Here is a 16,088-nt window from a genome sequence, read left to right on the forward strand (position 1 = left end):
CCAAGGGAGTGAGCGTGGGATGACGCGGAATCTGGGGGAGCTGGCGTGGGGCAGCCCCTTCTTGGAAATGTGGGTTTGGTGGGAGGAGGATTTCTCTGTGGCTGCTCCCAGACTCTGGAACTCCCTTCCCCGGGAAAGCTAGGCTGGCCCCCACCTTTGCTGGTCTTCAGCAAGCAGGCCAGGACCTTTCCCTTCAGGCAGGCTTTCTCTGAATGACCGGCTGCCTGAGTGGAAGCTTGAAATGGATGTTGCTTTGAATGTGGTTCTGGTGTTGCTTCGGTTTACTGCCTTTTAGGGTGGCATTTGTTGGGTCCTTTTCAGCACGTATTTGAATACTCAGGGTTGTTAGCTTTAAATATTGTTTTTTAATGATGTCAGCTTCCTTGGGTCTTTTTGAAGGAGAAAAGAGGAGTAGAAATCTATTTTAAAGAAATAAATGGGGAGCCCCAACTTGCAGGCATCTTTTGCCAGCCAGGATCTCTGGGAGAGGGCTTCCCATGAGCTGTGCTCAGCTTGCGGGTATGTGTGTGTGTGTGTGTGTGTGCCTGGGTGGATGTTCCTTTTCTGGTTGTTTCAGGGAGCCAGCCCTTCCTTTTTCTTTTCCTTCCTTCCTTCCCTCCCTCCCTCCCTCCCTTCCTTCCTTTCCTTGGCCTGCCTTCCAGGGCTGGCAGAAGGGGGACCCAGTGCGTGGGGCAGGGGTAAGAGAGGAGGGCCAACCAAGGCTGCCTGGAAGCAACCCTCAGTCCCGCGTTGGCTCCCATTGCTGACCTGGGGGGGGAGTGTGGCTCTCAGGCCAGGTGTGGGGCCGGGTTGCTGATCCCTGCTCTCGCCTCCTTCCTGGGCAGGATTGTTGCTGGGTGAAGTCACCATGGCCGGCCTGCACGAGCAGCGATTCACGGAAGAGAAGCCTTTGCTTCGGGGGCAGGACACCGAGTTGGTGAGTAGCCTTCGCGGCCGGTGGCGCCAAGTGCCTCGCTCTTGGGTCTCCCTGGGTTTCAACTCTCTACATTGTTTAAGGGGAGTGGATGGGGAGGAGATTACCTGCAATAGAGGGTGAAGCTGCCCCCCCTTCAGATACGGGCCCATCTCCTGGTCTCGTGCAAGCCAAGAAGAGAGAAAAAAAGGGTCCCGGCATGTTGGAGCCTCCCAGAGCGAACGGGTGGTTTGACTTGGCCTGTTTCCCTTCCAGGAGAATTCGGACACCTTCTTGTCTGCCGTGGACACAGACTGGAAGGTAAGCCCCCCCCCTTTCTTCTCTCTCGGTTCTTGGCGCGGAGGGCGGCTGGCAACTGGGCTGGTGGCAGGCCGGGCAGGCGGCTGGGTCAGCATTTCCGAAGTGACCCTCCAGAGCTGCCGGGAAGGGCCCTGGGAGCAGCTGGGCTAGTCCTGGGTCCGACCCCTGGGCCTGTGGGGCGGCAGCCGCTTTGCTTACCTGGGTGGCATCTTGCGTCCTCTTTGGTGCCTCTCTGCATACAGGTGGGGGTGGGGTGCCGTTGTGTTACCTGGGCAGCCATTCTGCACTCTGAGCAGGGAGCCCGTGATCTACATTTGCTCTCAAGTGGGGACGGCGCTCAAAGTCCTGGACACCCAGGAAACCCTAACGGGGGAGTCCTAGCCGAGCAGGAGGAGGGGGAGGGGGGGCTGGTGGTCGGCTTCTCACCGTCAGGCCTCAAGACCGAGTGTGTGTGTGTGTGTGTGTGTGTTTGTAAAAGGGGAAGGCAAGAAGACGCCACCCATCAGGACTGGGGGCTCGAAGGATCGGGAGAGGGCTCCTGAGCCTGACCCCTACAAATGCAGGCCTGCAAAGCTCACAGGTCCAGACCCGGCACCCCCTGTCTAGGCACCCTGGCGGGCTCTTTCCGGGGGCCCTAGAGCCCAGCTCTCCGAAGGGCAGGCGTGGCTCAAGAGAGCCAGGCTGACGCTTGTCCGTCTCTTTGCTGGCTGGGCGGACCAGCTCTTGTTCTGACCCTTGAACCGAGCAACCCATTTCCTTTCCGAGTTGGCTTCAGTGTCCAAAGACCACTCCCCCCCCCTCTTTTTCTCTACTTCCCACCTAGAAAGAGACCAAAAGTGGCTACGTTCCTTCCAGGTGGACCTTCGGGGGGGGGGGCTTTGCCACAGGTTCTGGTGAGGGGCAGCGTGCTGATGCAGGTCTCCCAGAAAGAAAAGTTTGTGCAAAGCCCCAATACTGCTCTAAAAATGGCTGAGTGTTATTTTTTTCTGAAAGTGCCCCAACGTTGGTCTATGTCTGTTGAGGTGGTTTTTCTGCTTCCCCCTCCCCCTCCCCTGTTTTCCTCTGGACCAAATCCTGACCATCCTGGGCAGCATCTCCCAGCTTTTATTGAAAGGTGGGGGGAGTAGAAGAAGGCAGCAGATATTCTGTGCTAGTTTAGTATTACTTGGAAAGGTCTGCGGGGTGTGTGTGTGGGGGAAGGTCCAGGTTAAAACCCGCCTTGTTTTAAAGGCCGTCTGGAATCGTCTCCTTCGTGATGCCCTCTGGGAGCTCAGCGGGGGATGTGTGCATGTGTGTCTGGTCGTGACTTCCGCACAGCCTCGGAAACCGACCCTTAAGGGGCGTTCCTCCGGCCCTGTCTTGCTGCTTCAAGGCTCCAGCCTTTCTAGGCAGGATTCACTCCGAAGACCCTTGGTCTTCCCCAGAAAATCTCCCACCCAGGTGTTGGCTCACTAGCCCAGGGGCAAAAGCCTCAGGGCCGGCTCAGGCCCCTCAGTGACACCCACTTCCCACCTGGCTGGTCGTCTCTGTAAACTGGCACATAGGTTCCCGACCCCTCTTTCTGGCTGCAGCCGCTCCGTTGCCCCCGAGCCGGGCCGGGGCCGTGTCCCATTTTGCCAGGGGATTCTCCTTGTCCTCTTTTTGTTCTGCTCTGTTGGCTGATTGGGTCTGGAGCGCCCTGCTCCATCCGGACGGAGGACGGACTGGTCGAATTGGACATTCGCAGGCAGCTTCCTCGGCTGTGCTTCTGGTTTCTCCCTTTCTGGACTGCGACCACGTTGTTTCTAACTTCTAACCCCCCCCCTTTGGGCCTTGGGCTGCATGGACACCCCCCCCCCCCGAAGTCCTCCCCTGCCTGCAAAGGAGGCAGCTTCCCTTCCCTGGGTTTCCACTGCCGCCAACGGCAAAAGGCAGCAGGAACGAGCTGTTCTCCCCTCTCGGAGGAGCCGGGCGCCCACTCAGCAGGAGAAATCCCAGCACAAGGGACGGCAGCGGTCCACAGCATTGGGCCCTGGTTTTTTTGTTCTCTGCTCCACTAGCTCCAGGCATTGGCCCAGTTTGCCACTGGGACCAGTAGAAAGGAAGCTAGCAAGCCAAGTCTCCTGCAAGCCGCTTGGACCCTTGGCGTGCCTGTTCTGAGCCATGGAGCTCACGTTTAGTGGCCCATCTGGGATGGCTGCCTTGGTGCCTAGGGGTTTCCCTCTTCCTTTCACACCAGCACTCAGGAAAAGCTGATTTGGATGTCTGAGCCACGGCCGTTATCATCCTCGGATGTGCAGCTGGGCAATAATATTCGTCAAGGTAGATCAAATGGCTGTGCATCTAGCTAGAGGTCAGCAACACCACGAAAAGCGTCCCAAGTCCAACCCCCTACCGCCAATGCTTTGCATGGTTCAGAGGTGCCAACGGAAGCCACGGCCTTGCTCAGGACTCATTCAAGGCCACAGCCCAACACCTTCTGTGACTTGCCAGGAGCCAAACCTTGCAAAAGAGCTCTGCGGCATCCGTTGCTGCAGCAAGAGGCGGCACCAGCTTGAGTCAGTGGCCATAAATCTAATTTGACTCCAGCATTAGTAGGAGCAGAAGTGGATGAATTGTAATGTAGAGCTCAACCAGCAGGGGGCAGCAGCAGGGCCACCGCCGTAGCTCCCTCCCCTCAAGCAGCCAACACAACACACACACACACCCCCCGGAACAGGGGGTCTCAAAACCAACCAGTCCCTGCGGAGTTACTGGTCTGGATCTGGGCTGCTTGTTTGACTCCCAGCTTCATCTCCCAGCAGAGCGTTCAGACAACCCAATTCAATCCAATAAGCATCACCACAACAGCTGTAATTTTTACAGCCATTTTTGTCTGTTTCAGCAGGTATTGCAAAAAATCCAACCAAGAAAAAAAAATAACCCGGAAGTTCTGAGTCACCTTTAGATGAACAGACACTTTTGGTGTTGAAATCTATATGTATCTGAGGCCCACCCTGTTTGCCTTAAAGCAGCCCCAGGAGCTGGGCTATCTATCCATCATACACACTATTAGATCGCCTGTGTGGGCAGAATCTTCCTGGTGGACCGGTCGGGAGCTCCCTTTGAATCAGTAGGGTTTAAATAAGTCTTGACTCACCACCCGAAAACGGATTCAACGTGTCTCCTCTAACTGAGAATAATAAATCTTTGAAGGGAGAAAGAGAAGGATAAAGGGGGGGGGGGGAATTAAAGACTGCAGAGTTCTAAAGTCTAAAGGATTTATTTCATTGTGAGCATTCCTGGAATAAAACCCACTTCTCTAGATACCTATTAAATGGTTGCAGCATCTAACCTAGCCACAAGGAGGCGTTGGTCAGCTCTGGCCATAGTTATGCCAGGGTTCCACCCTCCACGGCTGAACCAGACCGGGCCACCAAAGCGGACAGCAGAAAAGCATGAGTGAGTACCCATCAAACATTAGAAGACTCCTGTCTCTCGGGACACACTTTCTCCCGATTTCCTCCTTTCTCCTGATTTTAAAGTTCTTGGTCATGACGGGACACTCATAAACAGCAAAAGGCAACGACGGGTAAGGATTGCTACGTTCGCGAGAGGTTTCTTGGCACACGACTAAGCTTAATCTGGGCTTTCCTCATGCAACCCAAATGACACGTGGCTTAGAGAAGGCACTTGATAATGGGGCTGTCAAGGAAGGCCCTGGAAGTCTTCGGCCCTCTGACCCCCAAAGGAGAACCCCTCAGCGCTCATGGCAAACGGGTATCAACTTGTAGGGGGGTGGCGGGGGGGGGGTTCTTCGGCTTTCCCTGGAAGGAAGGAAGGACCCATTGAGCTGGCACACCTTCCAGCTTGCTGCCCCTGAAGAAAATAGTGGAAATTGAGATTCGTCATCCTAAAGTGATGGTGAAATAACGTAGGGCTGCTCAGGGGTAATACCCGATCTGAACAGTGGCCAGAATCCTGTGACTTAATGCCCGCCGGTGGGAGTTCAACAGGGTAGGTCTTGGTGGCCCGTGACTGCCAGTTAAGTAGCCAAGGCTCCCGTTTCCCGTCACTCGCCAGGGGCATCTCTTGGTGCCTGGCAAGACCTAGAACCTCCGACGGCTGAACCCGTTTGCCTCTTCAGAGTTAGGCTGCTGTGCTTACGTTGGCGCAAGTCATTAGCATGGCTCTGGCCAGGATGAGACTCAACAGCAAGGAAGCATCTCAGGTGGCTCAAGGGGGAGTCTCCTGAGCCCCGTGACGGCGTGGGAAAGATGCCGCATCCAGACTGATGCAACGTCCGGTTGATATTTGGACAAGAAGACGATGGCTCAGCAGACTGACACCGAGGAGGCCTTGGCAGGAGCGTTCTCCTTGGCGGCACCTTTAACGACGAAGGGACGGGCTCGGTCACCTCCAGCGTCTGGAGCGAACAAGCAGAGCTTGGCTTCCTTCCCAGGATCTGACCCAGAAACGCTCACTCGCTCGTTTAAACACAGACTTTCTTTCCCTGTCCTTACAGGTTGTGTTTCCCCCTTTCCTCCTTGCTTCTTTCTCTCTTCACATAGAGAGTGGTCAAGACATTTAGCCCAGGGGTTTGTTTGCAGTGGGGTGGGGGTGTGCAATTCTCCCCAAAACTGTCGGAACAGTCTGGGCCCCAAATTCAGACAAAAGGTTTGCTGCTACCTTTCCAAAGGGGCCGAGGACTGCTTTCACTTCTCCCGTTTTGAAATCCTTGGAGGGCAGCTTGGCTGTGCTTGCTCTTCAGCAAAACCCCCGGGCATCTTTCACACTGGTGGGCACCCGGGCAGAGTCGTCAGGCTCTCCGCGTAGCCCCACAAGGAGGTCTCAGGCCCTCGTGGGGGCTTGACGTGGAGCTGCCCTTGGGCGGGACAGATTGTTGACTCCATGGGGCTGGGCCAGGCCACAGGAGGGAGGGGGTCAGCTATGGAGCTGGTGTGTGTGTGTGTGTATGTTTGTGTGTGTGCACCTATAAAGCTCTAGGGTCATTGGGCAGGAACTGGGTGGAAGGGAACCCAAGACTTCCCAGGCTGTCCTCTCTTCAAAGCCCAGCCACCTTCCCCGCGGAAGGAGAGAAGGAGGCCATGGGGGTCTCACCTGGGCAAGGAGGCAGACCGGGCAGGCGGGTGTGTGTGTGTGTGTCTCGTTCTGTTTGGGGCACACCTGACGCCGTCCAGGGGAGAGCTTGAATCCCCAGGCAGAGTAGTTGCAGACACGGGGGTCACGGGGGTGGCCCCCCCAGGTTGCAGGGTCTCAGAGGCTGCTCAGAGGGTCGTCATCTGTAGGAAGGGCTTCCCCAGAATCCCAGCCAGGTGTACAGTCCACAGGACCGTAATGGGCACCAGCAGATGCCCTGTATGGTTGTGGGCCCCACAAAGTGCTGGCAGGGAAGGATGTGGCTCCCCCGCCCTACGCTCCTACGGAAGACACTCTCGGCTGTCGTAAGTAGAACAAGGTGTCCAGCGTTGCCCGCAGGAGGAAGCCCGGCGAAAGACACTGCGGGCAAAGCTCAGAGTCCTGCCCTGGAGAGCAGCCTGTCCTGGGGGGGGGTTGGGGGGGTCTGTCCTCTCCTGGCCTGGACTCCCCCTTTTTGCACCCGTTTCCCCAAAGCCCCCCCTCTTCCTCCAGCAGACCCTCTGTGTGTCAGGGCAGGGTTCTCAAGAGGCACAGAAGGCGTGCAAAGCTGGTTGCCGGATTTCACAGGAAGGGCAGGTTGGGTGCAGGATCACGCTCATGCTTCGCAGGCCTTCCGGTAGCCTCCTTCCCTAAGGGAAGAGCTGCACGTGCATGCATGACTCTTCCCTCTTCTTTCCCTTTTCCTCCCCAAAAGAGTGGCAGAACGCGCCTCCCCCCCAAGAGTGCTCTAACCCTATTCAGTTCACATGTTGTTAGAGGCAGGACTTCTCCAAAGGGAAAAGACTGTTTATTCTAAAACAAGGGGCCCACGTCCCACCTTCAAGAGGCCCCCTTCATTCTGCAAAGAGAGTCTCTCCCGCCTGCTTCTGTTTTGTAAATAGACCCTGGGAAATCCGCATGTGGCTTTTTTTGCCTCTCTGCTGGTTTTGCCTAGTGGCGCTGAAGGACTGGCGTGATGGAAGGGACAGAGAGCTGAGGGGAGAGGCCTTGAAGCGCTTGGGGACCCTCAGGCGGCCCGGCAGCAGGGCCTGGGAAGGATGGGAGCCCGCAGGGGGTCCGCTGGCCTTGCTGGCCGGCCATGGGGGGGGGGGCGGCTTCGCGCTGCTCTTCCCAGGCCAGCGAGTCTTCCTGGCTCAGAGAAAGCAGATTCCCCTCGGGCTTCCGAGCCTTGGCTGGTGCTCCTCCGGCCACCTCCCCGGTCGCGACGGTCAGCCCGCTGCCGTTTCCTCCGGGCAGGCGCCCCTTCGGTCTTCTCGACTCCTGAGCGTAAAAATGGAGACCGGAGTCGGATGTAGAGGGTTCGCGGCTGCTGCTGCTGCTGCTGCGGCTGCTGCTGTTTTCCAATGCACACCGCGGAGGGGGGGGGGGTCAGCCAGCTGAAATGCAACGGATTCCCCCCACAGCCTATCAGGGCTCTCCGTGCGAGCAGCTGCCTGCACGATTAAGCCAATCTTCCTCTGGAGCCGGCGAGGAGGAAGCCAGGGAGCGGGGCGCGGGGGGGGGGGGGAGAAGAGTCGCTCTATAAATGCCGATGGAAAGAGGCCAGCCCACTGCAGAGCCTGGGATTCGGAACAGCAGCCGCGGCATCAGCAGCATCAGCAGCATCAGCAGCATCAGCAGCGGTGGCCGGAGAGCAGAGGCGGGGAGGGGAGCCGGCGAGCAGCGCGGGGCCTTGGGGAGCAGACCGGGGACGCCCCACGGCCGCCTCTTTGCCCAGCGAGCCTGCCATGCCTGAGTGTTGGGATGGGGTAGGTAGTCGCGCGCTCTCGCTCTCCTTCTCTCTGTGTGTGTGTGTTTGTGTGATCGCGTGCGTGCACGCGTGCATGCAGGCACAGACACACACGCGCGCACACGGGTAGCTGCAGACCCAGCCTGCTTTTAAACTTGACCTTTTTTGCAAGGCGAAGCGAAGAGAGGACCCCCTTCCTCACGGGCGCTGAAAGCTGCAAGGCTCCTGCCCCCCCATGGGCTCCGGGGGGGGGGGTCCCCGCCGGGGGGGGGCGGCGGCGGCGGCGGCGGCGGAGGGCCTCCTGCAAGGGCTCAGAGGCAGGCGGGGGTCCCTCCAAGGCTGAAACCCGGACCAAAGGCGGCGGCGGCGGCGGTTTCGCCCCAAACTCAGTGGAAGGCGGAGTGTTTTTTTTCAGGTCTGGCCGACGGAGGTGGAGGGAGAATCCAGCGCCTGGGTGGGGGAAACGGTGGAGGGAGAAGCTCTCCTGGCCTCCCGGTGTGCAAACGTGTCGTGGCTGCAGGCTGGCTGGCAGGAGGCCTCCCAGAGTCCCGGGCGGGTGTTGGTTCGGAGTTCGCCCGCTGGCACTGTGGCAGGAGGGGGGTGGGGAAGATCGACTTGGCACAGGAAGCATGTGAAGCGCCCCCCCTTGGGAACCTACGGTGGGGTCGAGCCCTCTCAGGGACCAGGGTGGTGGTATCTCTCTGCATGCCCATCTCCCCCTGCCTGCCTGGGGTGCAGAAAGGGCTGCTTCTCAGTCCTGGCCTTTCCCCCGGGACCTGACCCAGCCATGCTCCCAGGCGGGGATGGGTGGCATCCGTGGCATCAGTGTCGGGCAGGAGGAGCATCCGGGGCCCTGGGGGTGCAGCTGTGGTGGCCCGCCTTTCCCTCACCGTGGGAGGCCCAGGGCCCTTTTGTGGGGGGTGGGTGCAAGGGGGGGGCATCTGAAGGTGGAGTTCATGGGGGATCGGCCGCCAGGGTGCCCACCCTTAGCTTTTCCTTGGCCAGGCCTTGCTCTGCTGTTTTGACCTTGAGCAAAATTCGCCCTTGGCTCTCCTCCTGCATCCCAGAAGCTCCTTGGGAGGCATCGCCCTCAGCTGCAGAGATGATGTGCAAAGTGGAGGGAGAAGGTTGGTGGGGTTTGGGGGGGGGGCGGGAGCAAAGCAGCGTCTCCTTCAGACTCCTTGGTATCAAGAACACCCGTTTGCCCCTCGTGGTGCCATTCCTCATCCTCCTCTTCCCATCTTGAGTGCCCTTTTCCCTGCCGTTCTGTGAGCCGTGGGGGGGGGGGTTGCTTAATTCTGAGAGGGTGGTGTACGAGGGGGTGATGCCGCTGGGGAGCTGGTAGGCTCTTGCTGAAACAAGGGCAGCACCAGGGTGGGGGGGAGGGGGCTTGGCTGGGAGACCCCCCTGCCTTCTCCCATCCTGGTGGCGAGTGCGAGGAGAACCTTTCCTGGACCAGCCGTTTGGCTGACCCCACAGAGCTCTTAAGCAAGCGAGGACAGAAGGATTCGGCCGTCTGTCCTGCACCAGCTCAGTCCCGCTGCTTTTGTGAGCTCTGTCGGGTCACCAAGGCCGCTTTCTCCGTGAGAGGCCACGGCCTCCCCTTGCCACAGAGAGGGCCGTGGTGGAGAAATGGTTGCTCCTTCTCTCTTCCAGGGAAAGAGGTGCCACGTCAGAGCCTCACTGCCTTGAACCCTTTCCCCTGCCCTTCTGTAGGGCAAAAGTGCCCGCGGAGGCACGAGAGCCGTGTGGCCTGATGGTGGGTGTTGTGTCCCATACAACAATGGTCCCCAACCTTGGGCCTCCAGATGTTCTTGGACTTCAACTCCCAGAAATCCTGGCCTGCAGATCTGGTGGTGAAGGCTTCTGGGAGTTGAAGTCCAAACACATCTGGAGGCCCAAGGTTGGGGACCACTGCCATACAACACTCACAGGGGTCCAAGCCCAGGGAGCGACTGGGGCGCAGGTTTTCCTGGCAGGCCTGCAGAGCGCTTGGTGAACTCATGTGGGGACTCAGCTCTGCAGGCTCTTTCTTGCTCAACCGAAGCCAGGGAGCAAACGGAAAGCGAGGGCGCGACTAGACCGCACAGCCATCCTGGAGCTGAGGACACGGGGCTCAACGTGAAAAAGAGGCCTGGGATTTAGAACCAGGCTTGCACCCACCACATGCAAGGATGGGGTTCGGGGGGCTCCTCCAGCACAGGAGGCCACGCTGCATATCTGAGGACCCCCTTTTTTTGGCGGTTCCTCCCTCTGAGCCTCCAGGCCCCCTCTGTCCGTTCCTCTCTCTCCCTCTCCAGGGAGTGGGGGAAAGCTGGCTCTCCCACCCCAATGATTGATGAGTGACATATCATTGCACTGGCTTGCCCCAGAAGTGAAACCGCCACTGAGTTGTAAAGGTTTGTGTGTGTGATTGCCCCCCCATCCTGCCACCCCCCCTTCTATGGGGAGCAGGGAAAAGATGGATTTGTATGGGACACAGAGATGCTCATGTGGACCATCTTCCTGCGGTTTGGGGGTTGCGTGTGGCCAATACCAAGGAGATGGACCCAGCCCCAACAGTTTCCAGGCACCTTCACTGAGAGAAAAAAGGGAAAGTGGGGGCTGTTGAAGAAAAATTGGGGGGGGGAAAGGGGAAGCTGTGCTCCTGCTGTGCTTTGTGCCCCCCCCCCAGTGAAGCCATGCCGGGGGTGGGTGGGTGGGCCCGCCTTCCTCCTGCTTTGGGGAGAATGGACAGGCCTTTATTCCTTCCCCCTTCTTACTGCAGGAGCATGACATTGAGACCCCCTATGGGCTGCTGCACGTGGTCATCCGGGGGTCTCCGAAAGGAAATCGCCCGGCCCTCTTGACGTACCACGATGTGGGACTCAACTGTAAGTGCACCGCTTTTTATTCATTCTGGGCAGGGAGGGCAAGGGTTAACTCGTCGCTGGTGCAAACCATCACCCACCCGCCCCGTTCCTACCCATTGCTATCGATTTGGTATCCCCTGTGGGATTGTTGCTTTCGAGACTGGGAAAAAAAGGGGGGGAATGAACAGAGTCAGATCTTGGGGGGCAGGAGGTGCCCTGCCAGCCGGCCATCTGGAGGGTTTGAACCTTGGCAGTGCCGAGGGGTAGGGGTGGTGGCGGCGGTGGTGGAATGGGTGGTGGGGCGATGTGACCTTTTGCGCGCCACGTGCGAGATCCCCTGAGGCTGCAGAGAGCAGACAACCTCTGGAGGCCTGAAGTGAACAAAGACGCAGAACAGCTGGGAGAAGTTTCACTGGATCAGCCGGGAGTTTGAAGAGAACATGGATATGGATTATTATTTTTTAAAAAAACCCATCAACGTGCAAATACTGAAAGAAACAAGCTTGACTCTCCCTCGGTTCTTGCACGTGTGTATGTACTAATGTATGAGTGTATGTCTTAATGGAGGTGGGGTAGGTCTGCACCCTCCCTCCCGCCTCGGGCTGCTTCCTGGGCAGAGAAATAGGAGAAATCTGGGGAGCCTGCGCTTGGCGCTGTTCTTGGTCCCGGGTGCCTATCCATCCCCAGTCAGAAATCGGCAGCCCCCGAGGGCCCCCACGTCCCCTGCCAGGCAGCCCAGGCCCCCCACCTGTAGTGCGAACGCTCCGTTAAGTCAAGATGAGGGCACTGGGCATTAAAACAGGGGAGGGGAAGGTTTGCACCCTGTTTTGGAGACAAAATAGGCTCCCGGAGGTTAGCAGGGGTATCATTCTCCTATCTTTGGGGCTGAGGTGGTTGTAAGCCCTGCCCTTGTCTCGCTTCCTTGATCCAGAGGGCCTCCTGAAGCTACCGTTCAGTTCATGGGGGAAAACATACAGACACTGGATGGGGGGGGCAACATCCCCTCCCCGCCCTCCCTTATGAGAAGTGGGACTCCCGTCCACCCACACGTCCCACGGCTGCTTTAGCATAAAAAAAATGAAGGCTGAAGCGCTTCAAGGGTGGCCTCAGGCCTCCGAGACCGGTGAGCGCCTCGGGCTCCTTGCCCTCCTTCCCTTCCCCCTCGTCCAGTGGGGGGGGGGAGGCTTCTCCCCCACAGGGGCCGAGGTGGCTTTGCAAACAGGCACCCCCAGGACCCTCTTGGCCAGTTGAGCATGGCCAATGTTGGTACATGAGGGGGGGGGGCAGGCATCGTCTGGCGGAGTCCTTTCTGGAGCAGAGCCTTTGCAGGGAATGGCTGGGGGTCTGGCAGCCGCTCCTCCTCCTCCTCCTCCTTCTCCTCCTCCTGCTGTTCTGGCGGGCAGGCGAGGTGGAGGCAGCGCTCACGTGGCTGCTCACTGGTGGGGGGGAAGCGCGCACGTCTGCTGCTATCCCAAGAAGGTCACCTTAAAATGCGGCAGAGCCGGGAGGAGGGGAGGGGGGCCTGCGGTGGGCCGCAGGAGGGGAAGCAGGGGAAAGGAGGGAACCAGAGCAGGAAGCCGGGGGGGGGGGGGCTCCAAGACACCCAGGCCCGTGGGAGACCAAGGAGACCAGGCTGGGATCAGAGCCACGAGAGCAGCCCCTCCGGGAAAGCCAGGCCGCCTCACGGACAAAGGCCGCCTCTCCTGTGTCCTCCCTTTCCTTCAATCATCATCCCAGAGCTGGTCTAGGATGATCTGTGGGAGGCTCAAGTGCCCTGGCTGTGCCCACATGGCCAGGGGGAGCATGGAACGGCCGTGGGGGATGTGTGGCTGTTTGTAGGTCGTTAGCCACTGGCAGGAAACGAGTGATGGCCAGACCCTTCCTTGGCCCTCCCTTTTGAGATTCCTCCCTTCTTTTTCTTCCTCCTCGTGGTTATGTAATGGAATAGCACCACAGCATTGTGGAAAAGCACCAGGAGGGGGAGGAAGACATGCCTGCCTGGCGTGCGCTGGGGGTGTGTGTGTGTGTCCAGGACCATCGGCAGGCCCATCCCTGTGGCAGGAACTCGGTGCGCTTGGGTTCTTGCAAAGGTTGGACCCCTTTCGGACCCCTGTTGATGGCACATTGCCAGAAGGTGTGGCCGGTGCATGGAGTGACAGCTCGGGAGGGGAGAGAGAGGCCACCTTGTTCATTGCCAAAGGCGATGGTGGTGAGGAAGAGCTCAAGAGGAGTTCGGCTGGTGTTGTTTAAGGACCTGCTCATCACCAGCCCCACATGGGAGGCCTTGATCCAAAGCAGCAAAACGGGAGGACTGTGCAGGCCAGAGGCTTGCCATTAACTTTGGAAAAAAGAGCTGCAGAGATGCAGAAGCACCTCATCTGACCAGAAGGAGATGGACCGGGGGGGTGGGGGGGAGAAGCCAGCACTCACGCCTCAGAGCCACCCTTGGGATCTGTGGTGGGAACACTCAAGAACACTGAGGTTTTGTGGTGTGGAAGCGTCCAGAGATGTTTTTGTTTTATTTCATTTTATTTTTTTAAAATATCTGAATTGGCAGGGACTCCTCTTCCCTGTAAGAGTTTAACTGCCCAGGATCATTAAAGAGGGGGTTTAGGAAGCCATTCTGGATGCCCCCTCTTTCCACAAACGTCCTGCAGCTGAGCTGCCAACCCTGATCTGTGCCCATAACAAAGCAACAGGATTTCAGCCCATGTGTTTTAACTGATTTTCTTTATTATTTGTTATTTTATAAACTTATTATTTATTATTTCTGTACATCATGCTGGATTTCTCAGATCTAAGTGGCTTATGAAAGTCTGCGAACCCATTGGTGGGTAAAGCAGTTGCCACAACAAAGTAAAGTCATCGTCTGAAGGGTGTCCAAGGGAGTCCTGCCTGGAGTGGGAGATGGTGGCGGTCAGGCCCAAATTACTAAGGATGATGGGACATGGGAAGGAAATCCAAAGGGGTGTCGAAAGGCCAGTAACTTGGACTTGCCAGGACGTTGTTTTCAAAAGTTTCAGGATGGAATTTCCATTTGGGAGGAAACAGAATAAATGGGCAGTATTCTCTCTCTCTCTCTCTCTCTCTCTCTCTCTCTCACACACACACACACACACACACACACACACACACACACACACACAGAGAGAGAGAGAGAGAGAGAGAGAGAGAGAGAGAGAGACTAAAATAGAAAGAAAGAACAAAACAAAGACATAAAGAGAGAAGGAAAGAAAGACAGGGAGAGAGAGAGAGAGAGAGCACCGGCTTTAGAGGGCCAGCAAGTGGCAAAGGAGTTGCAGAAGGCCAGGACTTGGCTTATGCCTGGGTTTATTACAGATTCCCACCCCCAGACTCTTCCCCCCCCAATATTTTTCACAGACTTGGCCTTCATTTGCTCTTCCTCCGCCCACCCACCCGCCCAATTTGATCTCTTCCAGACAAGCTTTGTTTCAATACGTTCTTCAATTACGAGGACATGCAGGAGATCACCAAGCACTTTGTCGTCTGCCACGTGGATGCGCCAGGGCAGCAGGTGGGAGCGTCCCAGTTCCCTCAGGGGTGAGTGCGGGCTGGGCTCCTCCACCAAAGGCCCCGGGGTTTGCCCCGGGGGGGGCATGTGTGTGTGTGTGCGCGCAGAGGAGGGCATGCTCTGAAGAGCGGCCATTCCAGGAACTCTCCCTCTTCTTGCAAGGTCTGGGGAACCCGGGGTTGCCACGCGCATGGCCTGCATGCATGCAGAGCCCAAAGGGTTTTGTTGGTCAAAGAGGGGTTGATCACATGTGGCCCAATCTTGCTGAAGCGATGCGGGTGCCTCGTTGCACCTCTTCACACCCTGATCTTCTCACCGGTGAGGAGGGAGGGTTGCCGGGGCTGCTGGGCCGTGAATCCTGTGCGTGGCCCCGGATCGCAGCCACCTTGGGCAGACACAGGCAGCCGACGGGGCGGGGGGGGGGCTGCTACGCAAACTCTGCCTGCTGCATAACTCCAGAGCTGGCCAGCTGGGGGAGGATGTGTCCTGTCCAGTGGCGTGTTTCTCCAGGGAGGGAGTGTCCCTTCCCGGGCATCTCCGTCTCCAGGCAACGCTCTAACCTCCCCCCCTCTCTCCCCACAGGTACCAGTATCCATCCATGGACCAGCTAGCTGCCATGCTGCCCAGTGTGGTCCAGCACTTTGGGTGGGTTTTGCATCCCCAATATTTTCCCCTTCAGTGTAATATAACGGGACAGCATAGGACGCTTGTGATGCTGCTCCCGGTTTTGAATTTGACAATGACCAGAAGACTTCCCTCCCTCCCCCCTCCCCTCACCAAGACTCAGATGTTCTGGGGTTTTGGCTCCCATAAACGCTCTTCCTTGGCTATGCCGGCTTGGACTGCTGGGCATTAAGGACCATGGGGGGGGGGGCACAGTGGAACCGCCTCTGCTCTAAGGGCAGCCTGGAAGAGGCATAGGAAGGGGAGGGAGAGGCTCCTGTAGATGGGAGGTAGCCAGAATCTTGTGACATAAACTGTGTAAATCAAAGAGCATAAACTGCAGGGGCAAACAGCCGGCTCGTATCCCTCTTTGTTCAACAAGTGCTGTGACTGGCGTGTAGAGGGGAATACGGACCTTAACTTCTCAAGTAGCGGTAATTCGTAGATGGATGGGATTCGCAGACCATAACAACAATTCCAGTAATGTCTCAGGGTCGATCAAGTAATGGGATAAATTGTTACTGATAGAAACAAAGAGGTTTTTAGAACAGGTCAATGAGATAGGGTCACTTGTGTGGAAAACAGGATCGTGACCAGCTCTTGCCTCCTGAATCCTGCAAAGCCCGCGATTCATGAGTTGAGGCCACCTCGAGCGTCAGACTCTGGTCGGTCCAAACGATGGCCAAAGAAACCGAGACTCTCCTTCTTCTCTTAGGTTCAAGTGTGTGATTGGCATCGGAGTGGGAGCAGGGGCTTATGTGCTGGCCAAGTTTGCTGTAAGTCCTGTAACCGCCAAACTTGAGGGCCCTGTGATGGCGGGGGGGCGGGAAGAGGGGGGTTCCTGTGTGTATAATCTGGATCCCCGTGTGGTTCCTTCACCTCCTCCACCACCACCACCACCCCCAAAGCTCCTGGGATAGATAGGTGGAACCAAGCCGAGGGACAGCTTGTTTCCTCCTC

At 57.7% G+C, this 16,088-nt stretch overlaps 1 protein-coding gene across 6 annotated transcripts in view; it reads left to right on the top strand.

Moving 5' to 3' along the window:
- Positions 1-16,088, top strand: part of NDRG4 (NDRG family member 4) — a 32,588-nt gene that overhangs the window by 4,257 nt on the left and 12,243 nt on the right. For 4 of the 6 annotated variants that reach the window (XM_072980568.2, XM_072980565.2, XM_072980563.2 and 1 more), the window contains exons 2-7: positions 846-937; positions 1,190-1,234; positions 10,849-10,954; positions 14,374-14,494; positions 15,048-15,110; positions 15,844-15,904. In XM_072980568.2, coding sequence (XP_072836669.1) covers positions 869-937; positions 1,190-1,234; positions 10,849-10,954; positions 14,374-14,494; positions 15,048-15,110; positions 15,844-15,904 — 465 coding nt within the window. In that variant the 5' untranslated portion in view covers positions 846-868. Of the gene's footprint in view, positions 1-845; positions 938-1,189; positions 1,235-7,875; positions 8,101-10,848; positions 10,955-14,373; positions 14,495-15,047; positions 15,111-15,843; positions 15,905-16,088 lie in introns of those variants that run through there. The other 2 variants (XM_072980566.2, XM_072980567.2) reach the window with 1 other exon arrangement.

The sequence above is a fragment of the Pogona vitticeps genome, chromosome 10, assembly GCF_051106095.1.
Source record: "Pogona vitticeps strain Pit_001003342236 chromosome 10, PviZW2.1, whole genome shotgun sequence".
Taxonomy (NCBI): domain Eukaryota; kingdom Metazoa; phylum Chordata; class Lepidosauria; order Squamata; family Agamidae; genus Pogona; species Pogona vitticeps.